Genomic DNA, 14,719 nt, shown 5'->3' on the forward strand with positions numbered 1-14,719 from the left:
ACATTAAATCTTGAGCCGTCTTTCTCGTGTGTGTGTGTGGTTAAACGTGAACACCATTACTCTGTGCACGTAAGAAAACTGTCGTAGCACGTATTTTTATGTGTTATGGATGCTTGCTTGCTCTTGTTAGTCGTGTTTTCTACAGGATGGGTGTATACACCTGGTAGAGCCTTTGACAGTCAGGATGGAGTGTATACACGACTCTGTGTGATCATATGTACTAGTAGTGAAGGTTTCCAGCAGTGTGTGTGGTTGAGTGCCAATATTGTGTGATAGCATCAGCTCCAGGCAGCATTTTGTTTAGAAGCTCTTGGCAGCAATATCAGTGATTGTGGTTGTATGAGACTGAGACAGGATTGCTAGTTAGAGTGTGGTTGTGTGCCTGTATACTTTTTGAGAGACTATGTGGGTGGTTTTGGTGAGTGTTGAAGATATCATCAGGTGAACTAGGAGATGAACCTGTTAAAGGAAAAAGTTTTCGAGCCCACTAATTCACCCCCTCCCCCCCCCCCCACCCCAGTGGCGATCACTGTTCGATAGTTTAGCAAGGAAAGAAAGAAAGAAGAATGGAAAGGGGGAAAAAAAGCAGAGAAAAGAAAAGAAAAGGAAGAAGGAGAAGAAAGGGGAGTTGAGCTGTGGTTTTCTACAATGCCAGGAACCACTCCAAGACACCAATGATTGAGCACACTTGAAGATTTTAGTTCTCCATCTATTTGGGAGGAGTTGAAGATTCCAGTAAGCCAGCAGTCATCCCAGTTCATCTCCGAACAAACAATGATCAGAGACATAGCATGTTGTGAGCATTTCTTACCAATTGGCATGTCATTTTGATGTTGTGCTTGACATTATTGGGCATTCACATAAGCCCAACTATTTTTATTAAGTTGTCCAGTTGCATATGGATATAGTGTAGGTTAGTAGTGAGTGCTGAAAAACCATTGGGGTAATACTCTTTTACCTATATTTAGCGATTGGAGCAGGTTAGATGTCCTGAGTCATAGGTGTGACTGCAACATCATTTGTCGTGAGTGCGACCTCTCAGTTTCATACTGGAAAAATTAGTAATGAGTAGATGCTGAGGTTTGAGTGACCATTAATCCGTGCATGTAGGCAAACTGCCGAAGCATGTATTTCTTTGTGTTGTGGATGCTTGCTTGCTTTTGTTAGAAGTGTTTTTCTGCATGATGGGTGTACACACCTGGTAGAGCCTTTGACAGTCTGGTTGGGGTGTCTATGTACGTATGTATGCCAGCAGTGTTGGTCACCAACCGTGATTGAGTTTGTGTGCTCGATTTTAGACGGGGGAAGGAAGGGTTGCACAAATTGGATAGGCCGCTAGGGGGAATTACAACCAAGAAAGAGATAGGATCATAGGAATGCTCCAACTGGAACCAAGGACGCAGTTTCTACAAGTAACAGAAATATCTGAGATTTTAGATAGGAGTTCAAAGTAAGTCAATCTACAATTACACTGTTAAGATGATTTTCTGTGCCTCGATCTACCACATCTGGTGGGAAAGGAACAAACACAGATGGACTTCCACCTCCCGTACTCATAATCAAATTTGGAGTGCTATTGAGTTTAATGTCAAATCTAAAGTTAACCACCTTCATGAATCGGATTCTGATTGTCCCAACAATCGGCATATTGTTTCTTCTTGCATTGGGGTTTTCAAATTCGGCTTTGTTATCCTCTTAGTGATGTTTTCTATTTGGGGCTTGGCCTTTTGTTTCCCTTTGGGCTGTTGTATTTAGTGCTTCTTTTTTTCTTTTAATAAATGATTTTATTCACCCCAAAAAAAATCATTAAACCCTTTCATTTTCTTTTTTCATTTTTTTTATTTATAAAAAAAATTTGGCATGGAGTAGATCAATAGCTTAATATGGCATGAATCACATAAAACAGTTGGGATTTTTTTTTCTTTTTTCCTGTTTAGTTTTGCGTATAAACTTTAAGAGAAATTGACCCCCAAAAAAAATAGTTGAAGGCATGAGTCTCTAGTAATCAAGCTCAAATGCTAATTTTCTCCACAAACAGACCTGCCCATAGAGTCAAATAAAACTTTCAAAAATGTTAAAAATCAAAGTCATGAAAAATGGATAAAAACAAATGGGTGGTTTGAAATTATAAGATGCCAATAGAACAATATATGAGGGTAATGTACGATTGAACTAAGGGCTCAGTTTAGCTTTGAATTTTAAAAAGTAAAAACTTCTTTCGATGACGATGAATCATATTTTTGCATTCTAGATTTTTTTTATTTATTTATTTATTTATTTATTTTTATTTTTTTTTGACATTTCTCATTAATAAAAAAATACAAAAAATTAGGACTATGTTTGGTTGGCAATAAATGGATAAAAAAGAAAAGAAAAAATTGAGAATTTGAGGAGAGAGATAAGACACATAAATCAATTATTGTGTCATCATGATTTTTGTCATATAATGTTTTTTACTTTTCTTTTCTTTTCATTTCTTGACGACCAAACATGGTGGTTTTTCGAGGAGAGGCTTCCTTCATGGAAAATAAAAAGAACCATTAGATTAATTGGATTACTTTTATGAAATAATAATAATGATGATGTTGGTGATGATTTGATTATGAATACTATTATCAATAACAATTGTTATTCATGAAGGAGGAGAAAACTCTAAAAAAAACAAAAAGAGTCAAGAAAGAGATTGTCCTTAACAGAGATAGAAGATTGGAGATGGCAGGATTGGTATGAATGGCTAATGGTTTTAGGAACCAAGTTTGGCTCTCCCTTGTTCTTGCTGTTTGATTTTGATACAGATAAAGGCTTCTATCATGGGGGAAAATTTTTCAGCACACAACCCAAGTATATGTATGTACGTGCATCATGCACTTGCACCGAATGTTGATGATGTACCTTTAAGTTGACTTATTAACAAGCATATTCGGTACATGGAGGTCCAGATCCTCTTGATTAATAGAGAGAGACTTTGAACTCTAAGGCAACAATTACTATAAAAGCATACCATTCTTAGTTATTGTTGCAAGAAGAAGAAGAAGAAGAAGGCTATCAACAAAACAATAACTGATCCATTGTCTGAGAAGAGAGGTAGCAAGCATGGCTAGGGAAGAGCTACAAGTGCTTAAAGCACTTGATGTGGCGAAGACCCAGTTATACCACTTCACTGCAATTGTGGTTGCTGGTATGGGTTTCTTCACCGACTCCTATGACCTCTTCTGTGTTTCGCTCATCACCAAATTGATTGGTCGCATTTATTACTACACACCTGGATCAACTACCCCTGGTGTATTATCCAACAGCGCTAACTCAGCCGTCACTGGTGTGGCCCTCGTTGGCACCCTAGCCGGCCAGCTCTTCTTTGGCTGGCTCGGTGACAAGATGGGTCGAAAGCGTGTCTATGGTGTCACACTTATGCTCATGGTCGTCTGCTCTATTGCCTCTGGCCTTTCCTTTGGTTCCACAGCCAATGGAGTAGTGGCTACCTTGTGTTTCTTCAGGTTCTGGTTAGGTTTCGGCATTGGAGGTGACTACCCATTGTCAGCTACCATAATGTCCGAGTATGCTAACAAGAAGAGCCGAGGTGCTTTCATTGCTGCAGTCTTCGCCATGCAAGGCTTTGGATACTTATTCAGTGGAATCATTGCTCTCATCGTTTCTTCAGCATTCAACGCCTCTTACCCTGCTCCGGCTTACGACATTAACGCAGCCGCCTCCACTGTGCCACAGGCCGACTACGCCTGGAGAATAATATTGATGGTGGGTGCCCTTCCTGCAGCACTTACTTACTATTGGCGTATGAAGATGCCTGAGACCGCTCGTTACACCGCCCTCGTCGCCCGGAATGCTAAAAAGGCAGCTGCGGATATGGTGACGGTGTTGCAAGTGGAGTTGGAAGCAGAGCCAGACAAAGTGGAGAGGATGGCAATGTCGGCCTCCAACTCATATGGGTTTTTCTCTAAAGAATTCCTTCGTCGACATGGGCTTCACTTACTTGGAACCTCCACAACATGGTTCTTCCTAGACATTGCGTTTTACAGTCAGAGTCTGTTCCAGAAGGACATCTTCACCGCAGTGAATTGGCTCCCTGCTCCACAGACCATGAGTGCAATTCAAGAGATGTACATGATTGCGAGGGCACAAACCATCATTGCTCTTTGTGGTACCATTCCTGGGTACTGGTTCACCGTCGCTTTCATTGATTACATTGGTAGGTTTGTAATTCAATTGATGGGTTTCTTCTTCATGATGGCCTTCATGCTTGGACTTGCCATTCCTTATACTTATTGGAAGACTGGGCACCAAGCTGGCTTCGTGGTCATGTATGCGTTCACTTTCTTCTTTTCCAATTTCGGGCCTAATGCGACAACTTTTGTGGTGCCGGCGGAAATATTCCCAGCGAGATTTAGGTCAACTTGCCATGGTATATCGGCAGCATCTGGTAAGGCTGGGGCAATCGTCGGGGCATTCGGCTTCGTGTATGCCGCAGGGAACGCACCTGCTGGTATCGGTATACAAAACACATTTTACTTGCTTGCTGCGACCGACTTCTTGGGATTGATTTTTACGTTCTTGGTGCCCGATGCAAGGGGAAAATCTCTTGAGGAAATATCCGGTGATGCCGCCGAGTCTGAAGAAGGAAATGGGATGGAGGAGACTGTTTCTGCTTAATCCTTCATAAATCCGTGGATGTTTTTTTTTTTTTTTATGCTATTCCTATATGGTTGTAATGTTTTTTCTTTGTTTTCTATGTGAACTACATTGTTCTCTTTCGTAAGATATTTCAATATCTTATGAGCTTCATTTGTGGCATAATATATGTCGTATGCATTCTTAGTTATGTGTTCATCAAACCTGAATTTTTTTAATTTAATTTTTAGTTTATATATTATGTGTAATTATTGATGGGCTATGGATGTCCTTAGCTTTTCACTTAAAATCATTCTCAACTAGGTATAGGACTGGGCAACCTATTCATATGGTCATTACACTATATCCTTAGGTATTTACTTAAAATTGTTTTCAACTAGATTTTTACAAGACCCTCCCAACCCCTCCCCCCTCCCTCAAGCCACCCTCCACCTGTTGCTTACGCACCTCCATTTTGCTTACCAAATTTCATACAATCCTATGTCTAGGCATAGAAACCACATGACTAGTTACAGTTTATAATCCAAAAAAAATTAACTAAATAAACAAATAAATGAAAGACAGATGATAGATTCAATGTTAGAATGTTTGATGGTTACAACTTATACATTTAATTTAATCAGTTCTTCACCAAAGGGCTATCATTGTATGTCATGTCACATACCATGGCACATGCCAAAGTGTCATGGATAACTCTTTTTTCACCCTACTTTTGGATTATTATCCTCTCCAATTCTTAAAGCTTGACAGTTCGGTAGTGTTAGGTAGAGATGCTGACGCATGGCAGCTCAGACATCCAACTGTCCGAGCTTGACATAGCACACCGTTGGATGTCCGAGCTACCACATATCAGCATCTACACGTAGCACTACCGAGCTTTAGGGAATTGGAGAGAGTAATTTTCCCTCACTTTTTGTTTTTGTGCTTCAATCCAACTCTTATTTTTTTTAATTGCAAGGGGCCCACTTAGGGGTATACTAGAACTAGAATGGGGCCCAAGAGGACCACACATTTCTTGGAAAACATGAAATTAATACTTGATTGGTGCACATTGAGAGGAATTGATCTATTGATCAACCCTCGAGCAAGCTCTTAAGTGAGCATTGCCAAAACCACTAGATCAAGGATCAGGTGTGCACTTCAATCTAACTTGGATGAACCAAATGGATACGTAGCGAATTGTTAGTGATTCGTAGAAATTTACACCGAAACAAACAGAGCTTAAATGTTTTTTATGGTAAACAAGACAGCCTAAATGAATATCTACATACCAAAAGTTAATATGATTTTTATATTTCTACTGTTTTTGTTTTTTTATTTGTTTAACCAAGATTGGAGGGGTTGGGGTTTGACTCTGAAAGAGAAAACTTTCCAGTACATACGACCCAAGAATTTGTATGCGACAGATTGGTCTGAATTTAAGAATGGATCCTCTATTCCTCTGCACGGAATGTACAGGTGCAAGTAAATTCTTAAATAAGCACCATGTGAAGGGCACCAATTGGTTGCCTCTTTCATGTACGTACGAAAAAACTAAACTCGCTAAATTATAAAGAAACGGGTGTATCATGCAGTTGCACCGACTGTAGATGATGATCCTATAAGTTGACTTATGAAGCAGCATATTCCGTACATGGAGGCGCACATCCAATCAATTAGAACTCTGCAACAATTACTATAAAAGCATACCATTCTAAGTGATTGTTGCAAGAAGAAGGCTATCAACAAAACAATAACTGATCCATCGTCTGAGAAGAGAGGTAGCAAGGTAGCAAGCATGGCTAGGGAAGAGCTACAAGTGCTTAAAGCACTTGATGTGGCGAAGACCCAGTTATACCACTTCACTGCAATTGTGGTTGCTGGTATGGGTTTCTTCACCGACTCCTATGACCTCTTCTGTGTTTCCCTCATCACCAAATTGATTGGTCGCATTTATTACTACACACCTGGATCAACTACCCCTGGTGTATTATCCAACAGTGCTAACTCAGCCGTCACTGGTGTGGCCCTCGTTGGCACCCTAGCCGGCCAGCTCTTCTTTGGCTGGCTCGGTGACAAGATGGGTCGAAAGCGTGTCTATGGTGTCACACTTATGCTCATGGTCATCTGCTTTATTGCCTCTAGCCTTTTCTTTGGCTCCAGCGCCAAAGGAGTGGTGGCTACCTTATGTTTTTTCAGATTCTGGTTAGGTTTCGGCATTGGAGGTGACTACCCATTGTCAGCTACCATAATGTCCGAGTATGCTAACAAGAAGACCCGAGGTGCTTTCATTGCTGCAGTCTTCGCCATGCAAGGCTTTGGATAGTTATTCAGTGGAATCATTGCTCTCATCGTTTCTTCAGCATTCAACGCCTCTTACCCTGCTCCGGCTTACGACATTAACGCAGCCGCCTCCACTGTGCCACAGGCCGACTATGCCTGGAGAATAATATTGATGGTGGGTGCCCTTCCTGCAGCACTTACTTACTATTGGCGTATGAAGATGCCTGAGACCGCTCGTTACACCGCCCTCGTCGCCCGGAATGCCAAAAAGGCCGCTGCGGATATGGTGACTGTGTTGCAAGTGGAGTTGGAAGCAGAGCCAGACAAAGTGGAGAGGATGGCAATGTCGGCCTCCAACTCATATGGGTTTTTCTCTAAAGAATTCCTTCGTCGACATGGGCTTCACTTACTTGGAACCTCCACAACATGGTTCTTCCTAGACATTGCGTTTTACAGTCAGAGTCTGTTCCAGAAGGACATCTTCACCGCAGTGAATTGGCTCCCTGCTCCACAGACCATGAGTGCAATTTAAGAGATGTACATGATTGCGAGGGCACAAACCATCATTGCTCTTTGTGATACCATTCCTGGGTACTGGTTTACGGTCGCTTTCATTGATTACATTGGTAGGTTTGTAATTCAATTGATGGGTTTCTTCTTCATGATGGCCTTCATGCTTGGACTTGCCATTCCTTACACTTACTGGAAGGTTCCTGGGCACCAAGCTGGCTTCGTGGTCATGTATGCTTTCACCTTCTTCTTTTCCAATTTCGGGCCTAATGCCACAACTTTTGTGGTGCCGGCGGAAATATTCCCAGCGAGGTTTAGGTCAACTTGCCATGGTATATCGGCAGCATGTGGCAAGGCTGGGGCAATCGTCAGGGCATTCGGCTTCGCGTATGCCGCAGGGAACACGCCTGCTGGTACCGGTATACAAAACACATTTTACTTGCTTGCTGCGACCGACTTCTTGGGATTGATTTTTACGTTCTTGGTGCCCGATGCCAAGGGAAAATCTCTTGAGGAAATTTCCGGTGATGCCGCCGAGTCTGAAGAAGGAAATGGGATGGAGGAGAATGCTTAATCCTTAACTAATTTCTTTTTGTAATGTGTATGCCCTGCTTAATTATTCTTATGTGAAGAAGGGCACCCTTGATTTGTGTGCGCTTGAGTTCTCATTCAACTGTTGTCGAATTTCATCATGTTCTTTCTTTGTTCTATAATTTCTTGTTCTTTTAATTGATTTTTTTTTTTTCCCATTCCATAGTCGCTTTTTGTTGTTTTGCTTGCGGTTTAGTTAATTTTTAAGAGCTATTTCCTTCTTTCTAAAGTAAATATTTAAACTGTTCCATTAGATTTGTTGCGTTTAACTTCCCTATCTACTCGGTGGTGAGTACAAGTATATTTCACTAGCCCCAAACCGGAGCACCCGCTTAGAAAGTAAAAAAGAAAAACTAATACATATCAAGAGGACTCCCTCCTTTGTGTAGGAGGGACTACATTTTAAGAGGACATAATGTCCCAGTTCCAGATGGAGAGTCTTGGCTCAAACCGAGCAAAATGATCATTTTTCAAATAGTACTGGAATTTGGTGAAATTTCACGTAACATCTTAAAATGGTTAAATAAGGTTATCCTAAGGGCCTTGGTTCTATTTGAGATAGTTTGGGTGTTCTGGGTGCATAAAGTAGGGTGGGGGGCAATTTGATAATTTGTGCCATTATCACCATAGGAGCAAGCTAGATCTGAATCATCATCGTCAAGACGATCTCCTAAGGTGTCAAAATGCAGTGTCGAACACTAGAAAACTGCTTACTCATGGAATCTAGACTGGTGAGAGTAGATTTAGGAAGTTAGAAGGACATGAAGTACTGCGGCATGACTGCAAGAGTTGATTGGATAAGGACTTGTTTACAAGCACAAATACGAAACTTTATTTTCCAACCCTTCAACCTTGAATTGACTCGAAAAAGAAGACCGTTGTTGTGGTGATTTTTGAGACAAGCATAAGTTAAAAGTGATATACCATGGTAAATGGCCTAGGTTGAGGAGGATGAGAAATGGAACCTCTCCAATAACAATATTTTGAGAGATGATGGTATGTGGGGTCTAAATTGGACAATAGTCTTATTGGTTTTGATAACATGTCCTGAATGTTTACAGAAGGCTTCAATAAGGTCACGAAGAGCTCTAGATTCATGAGATGTAGCTAGTCCAAAGAGGATAAAATAATCAACAAACGATATATGTGGAATGGTTCGATGTTCCTAGAGATCTTGATGCCTAATAATGCTATGGGTTAAAGCTACGTACAGATAAATAAGAATATAAGACCTAGTTGAACACCGAGCCCAGATGATATTGCCTATGTGTTGGTTGTCATTGTTATCAACAGAGTACATGTGTGTTGTTGTTATTGTCAACATCTTGCACCTTGGTGCACTTTAGTTAGCAGAGTGGCAGTTATAGTGGTCAAGACAATTCAAGCATCATACTGGATGAGTTGGCAGCTTTCTGGCAGCACAGGTAGTGATTGGACAATATTCCCAACATCCCTAGTAGTTCTTATATTGTATGTATGTTCACAGTGGCAGTAACACCATTACAGGGGTTTTAAAGTGTACACAAAGGTCTTATGATGATTGGGAGTCATCCAGGGGTATTTCTGTCATTTACAAGTATGGACTGTAGTACATGGATATTTCGATAATTTTATAGAATATATATGGCCTAGATAGGTTACAGTCATCATATAGGGGTGTTTTGATGATTATGTCAGTCACAAAGGTCTATTGAGTGTTGATACAATTCAGGGGTATTTTGGTTATTTAACAGTGATGACATGTTGGCAGTGATGCAGGAGCATCCAGATTTATGTAGCAATATGTAACTCTCCATTTCAATGTTATACAGTGTTTGGCCACCTAGGACAATCTCGGGTGAAGGCTAGATTCATCAAAAATTTTGATTTCACAAGGTTTTTGCACTGGCAGCAGCTTCTTTGGTACTTTTTGAGGGCCTATGAGATGATCTGGGTCTTGGACTGTACATGAGAATTGTAGTTCGTCGAGTACTTTTCGAAATGCAACTAGAATTGCGCAATTCCTAGTTCGGATGGTGAAGTTACAGTGATTCCCATTTGGCACTTGAAAATAAAGGGCATTTTTGACAGTCCGAATTGCTTTTGGCTTCCCTCAGAAAAAAAAAACAATAAGGTTCTTACTGATATGACCAATTTATATTGGTAGTATTCATTGTCACGAATCGGAGCTAAATCAAAGAAGTTATGGCATAGATTCTATTTCAGGTATTATGATTGACTGAAGTGCATTGAGAAAGAGTTATGCATGCACGTATTGAATCGTATTTTGTGTGGCCAGGATTGTGCAACGTTGGCCAATCCCATTTGAGTGGGTGAGATTGAAGAACATAACAGACAACAACTCACCGTGGAGAAGATTTCTGTAAGAGCTATCTTAATCGATGGTGTACCGAGTCTTAGTACATCGTGCTGCATAGAAGAATAGCCAGGGTGATGTGGATTGGATGCAGTGTCACTCACGGTGGACGCCAAAGAAAATTCCGATCTTGTGAATAGAACTATTTCAAGTTTTAAACTTTGAAATGTATGGTCAGATTCGAACCATATCGGTAGACCCTATGGTCTGTGATTTGAAACAGCGCCTGTGTAGAGAAGCAGCCAAAAACGATTCTCTTTGGGAGTATCTCATGAGCCCTACAAGTTCAAGATGGAATGGATGAAAATCTGATTGCTAAGAAGCTTTTCAACCCTCACCGACAAAATAGACCGCAATAATTAACAACATTGTCATAGCCCTTTGATATGCACTCCAATAAAGAAGAACGGATAGCCATAGCTTCCCCTGTAGCAATATCCTCAAAACTCATTGGAATTAATACAGCATGAATCGGTCGGCCTAAAAAATCCAAGCAAATAATGTCAACACCACCGGTAGAAGAGCTAGGAGGCAAACTAGCATCACAAAAAAATTGTCTCATCCTCGGCTGATGTGAGATTTCCCCAGAAACCGCTAATGAAGAGAGGGTCACCGATGGAGATTGTACAACAAAAGAATTTTGAGATTCATAAAATTCTTGGAAAGCATGAAAAGAGGTCTGAATAACCTCAAGTGGAGACCAACATTGTCTGCCAAATACATTATCATCTCGTGTTTTCCAAAGATTCTAGTATATAAAAGAGCATAATGAAGTTCCCATTCGGCGAGTACCTTTATCCCATAAAATACTGCTCCAACCCATGATCCAATCGTATAATGAAGGATCATCACCAGAAGGAATCATGACCCCTAAAGAACAACCAAACTAGGCTGCATGGGCTAAAGAAATCAATTAGGCCAACTGAGGATGACATGGCGTCCTTATGCCCCAAATTTGAAGGCCATGTGGGATATCAATTGGGACCCATTTTCTGGTTAAGCTTGGCATCATGTCTATACTGCTATCACCAATTCCACAAAATTTTTTATAACTTTCCAAATAATTTCGAATTGGATCAAAAATTTTGAAGAATCGTTAAATATTTGCTTTCGAATTGGGTCCAAAATTTTTTAGAACTTTCCAAATAATTCACTGTTTAAATCTTAGCATTAAACACTTTCATGCCCTTTTTTTATTTTTTTGTCTTTTAAGGTACAAAGAACCCTAAAAGGTAGTGTCGTCCATATGCCCAGATATAGAAAAAATGACTGCCCCGCCCCTGAAATCTCATCCATTGTTGATGCTTTTGTGCACGCTCTCAATGGGGGCCACTCTATCTTCCAGGGAACCCTCTCCCATATTTTATTTAAAATAAAACTTCGCCACCAAGTAGATAAATAGCTTAGTATGGCATGAATCACATAAAACAAGTGGGATTTTTTAAAATGTTTAATTTTGCTTACAAACATTAAGAGAAATAGATTGCAAATTTTTTATATTTTTTTATTTTTGTTTTTCGGGGTGGGGGGTGGGGGGTGGGGGGTGGGGCATACTTAGAGCATAGCTTCTCTAGCACTCAAGCTCACAAGCTAATTTTCTGCCCAAATAAAACTGGGCAAAAAAAAAATGAGTGGTTGAAATTACAAAATATCAATACAACAATATATGAGGGGAGTGTATATGATTGAATTAGGGGCTCATCACATTGGACAAATTTAGCTTTGAATTTTAACAAGTTGCCAATTCTCCGCTTATCATTCAAAAAAAAAAATTTCTACACATACCTTCAACCAATGGCCGAAGCTACCACATCACAGATTCAATGTGGCACAACTGGTAGTAATTTTCTCTTTGTAGATGGATTCTGTTTCAACTTAGGCTCCGTTTGTTTCAACGTAAAATTTTCCATGTAAAATTGTAAATTCTGTTTTATTTTTTTTTTTAATGACAATTCTTGTTACAAAAAATTAAAAGCACTAGATGGTTTTTTGAGAAAATGCTTCCGCTGTGGGCAATGAAAAGAACCGTCAGCTTACAGACTGACTGTTTGTTTATAGCTGATATTGCTCCTAATGTCCTATTCCTGTGCAAAAGTGATATGTATATAGGGTATGCTCATTCACTTGCTAAGGCAGACATGTAACCAAGATGGTAGCAATGTAAATACTTCAAATGTTTAATAGTATGTTATTTCCTACTTTCATCAAAAAAAAAAAAAAAAAGAACCGTCAGCTTGATTAGATTTTTTTTTTTTTTTTTGTGTATGAAATAATAATTATAATAATAATAATGATGATGATGATGTTTTTGATGATTTGATAATGAATACTATTTATTAATAATAATTGTTAATCATAACAAAGGAGAAGAACAAGAAAACTCTTTAAAAAAAAAAACACTCAAGAAAGGAATTGTCCTTAACTATAGGCTACGTTTGGATGTTAAGATAAAAATTAAAATTAAAAAGAGAGATAGACACATAAATTAATCATCGCATCATCATGATTTTTGATTCATTATGTTTTCTTTTTCTTTTCACAATACAAACATAGCGGCGTTTTCAGAATTGCTATGAATGACTTATGGCGTTAGGAATCAAGTAATTTACTTTATTGGTAAAAAAAATACTATTTCTTTTTTCTCTCTTCTTTGGATTAATATTTTCCTAAATGAATATATATATATATATATATATATATATATATATCTGCTTACTAAAAGTTCATATGATTTTTGGGAAAGAGAACGCCACTTGATTGAGCAACGCATGCTGCCCCTGTGCCCAAATACAGGGGTGCAGTGATCATTATGCGTGCCCCTGTGTCTCGGCACAGGGGCGATGTGCGTTGTGCCAACGGATGGGAATCTTTCTTCATGATTTCTATATTTCTATTCCCTTCCATTTTATTAGATTGGGGGTTTGACTTTGAATGAAACAAAGATATTCATTATGAGCAAAACTTTCCGGTACACACAGCCCAAGAATTCGAAAGGGGTGAATGTGAGCTTAAGTGAACGATTCACAACCGTTCAGATGGAACAGCTGTGAATTGTTCATGTACATTCACGTATATGAACATTCCTTGCACACAAGAATTCGTATGCGGCAGATTGGGCTAAACTCGAGAATGGATCATCCAACCATCCATCCTAAGTTTCGTTTTGTGTGGAAAAGGAAAAAGGGTAGGCCATATATGGCTAGGGAACAGCTACAGGTGCTTAAAGCACTTGATGTGGCCGGCGAAGACCCAGTTATACCACTTCACTGCAATTGTGATTGCTGGTATATATGGGTTTCTTCACCGACGCCTATGACCTCTTCTGTATTTCCCTCGTCACCAAATTGCTTGGTCGCATTTATTACTACACACCGGCCTGGATCACCCAATCCTGGTACGTTACCCGGCAACGCAAACGCAGCCATCACTGGTGTCGCCCTCCTTGGATCCCTCACGGGCCAGAATGGTTTCGTACTCATGTATGCGTTCACCTTCTTCTTTTCCAATTTCGGGCCAAATACCACAACTTTTGTGGTGCCAGCAGAAATATTTCCGGCAAGATTTAGGACAACTTGCCGCGGTATATCGGCAGCATGTGGTGAGGTTGGGGCAATTGTCAGGGCATTCGGCTCCTTGTATGCCGTAGACTCAAAGATGAATATGGCTCAAAATGAGCTAGGGCACGCACCTGCTATTGGTATTCAAAACACATTGTTCGTGCTTGCTATGACCGACTTCATGGGCATGGTGTTTACGTTCTTGGTGCCGAATGCCATGGGAAAATCTCTTGAGAAAATATCCAGTGATGCCGAGTCTGAAGAAGAAAATGGGATGGCGAGAATATTGCTTAATCTTTGACTGATTTATTTTCTTTAATTGGATATTCTTCTTCTTCTTCTATGTGAAAAAGAGCGTCCTTGATTTGTCTGTGATTCATTAACTTCTAGATCTAGAAACCAGGTAAGATTTTCTATTAGGTTGCATTTGGTTCTTATATCTTTACTATAATTTGTGGATTTGGTTTTGGGTTTGCCATAGTCTAAGGAGTTTCCTGAAATTTTATGGATGATTAAACTCCTGGGTTCTATGGCACATTAAATCTAAGGGCAGAAAGAAATCATCTAAGTGACAAAATAAAAAAGATCAAAAAATTTAAGACTATCAAAAGGGTTCACGTCCGCGGATGTAGTTTCTTGATTGCATTTGATTTGAAACGGCCGTGTACGTTTGGATTTTATCCAATGGATTGGTTTGTGGGCTTCTTTGGGCTGTCATAATTCATTATTCTGAAAGCCGCAAGGTGTGGCCCAGCTCACATTTTGGGCCTAAACAAGAGTTTCAGCACTACGATTTTCA

The 14,719-nt window shown here is 39.8% G+C and overlaps 1 protein-coding gene and 1 pseudogene across 1 annotated transcript; both read left to right on the forward strand.

Annotated features, from left to right (window-relative positions):
* Positions 1 to 3,090: 3,090 nt before the first annotated feature.
* On the forward strand, positions 3,091 to 4,665 carry LOC122645377 (low affinity inorganic phosphate transporter 3-like). The gene has a single exon (XM_043838686.1). It carries the CDS (start codon positions 3,094 to 3,096, stop codon positions 4,663 to 4,665), a length of 1,572 nt encoding a protein of 523 aa, XP_043694621.1. The 5' UTR covers positions 3,091 to 3,093.
* Positions 4,666 to 6,418: 1,753 nt separating this feature from the next.
* LOC122645378 lies at positions 6,419 to 13,413 on the forward strand (annotated as a pseudogene).
* Positions 13,414 to 14,719: the final 1,306 nt, after the last annotated feature.

This window comes from Telopea speciosissima, chromosome 11 (genome assembly GCF_018873765.1).
Source record: "Telopea speciosissima isolate NSW1024214 ecotype Mountain lineage chromosome 11, Tspe_v1, whole genome shotgun sequence".
NCBI classification, from domain to species: domain Eukaryota; kingdom Viridiplantae; phylum Streptophyta; class Magnoliopsida; order Proteales; family Proteaceae; genus Telopea; species Telopea speciosissima.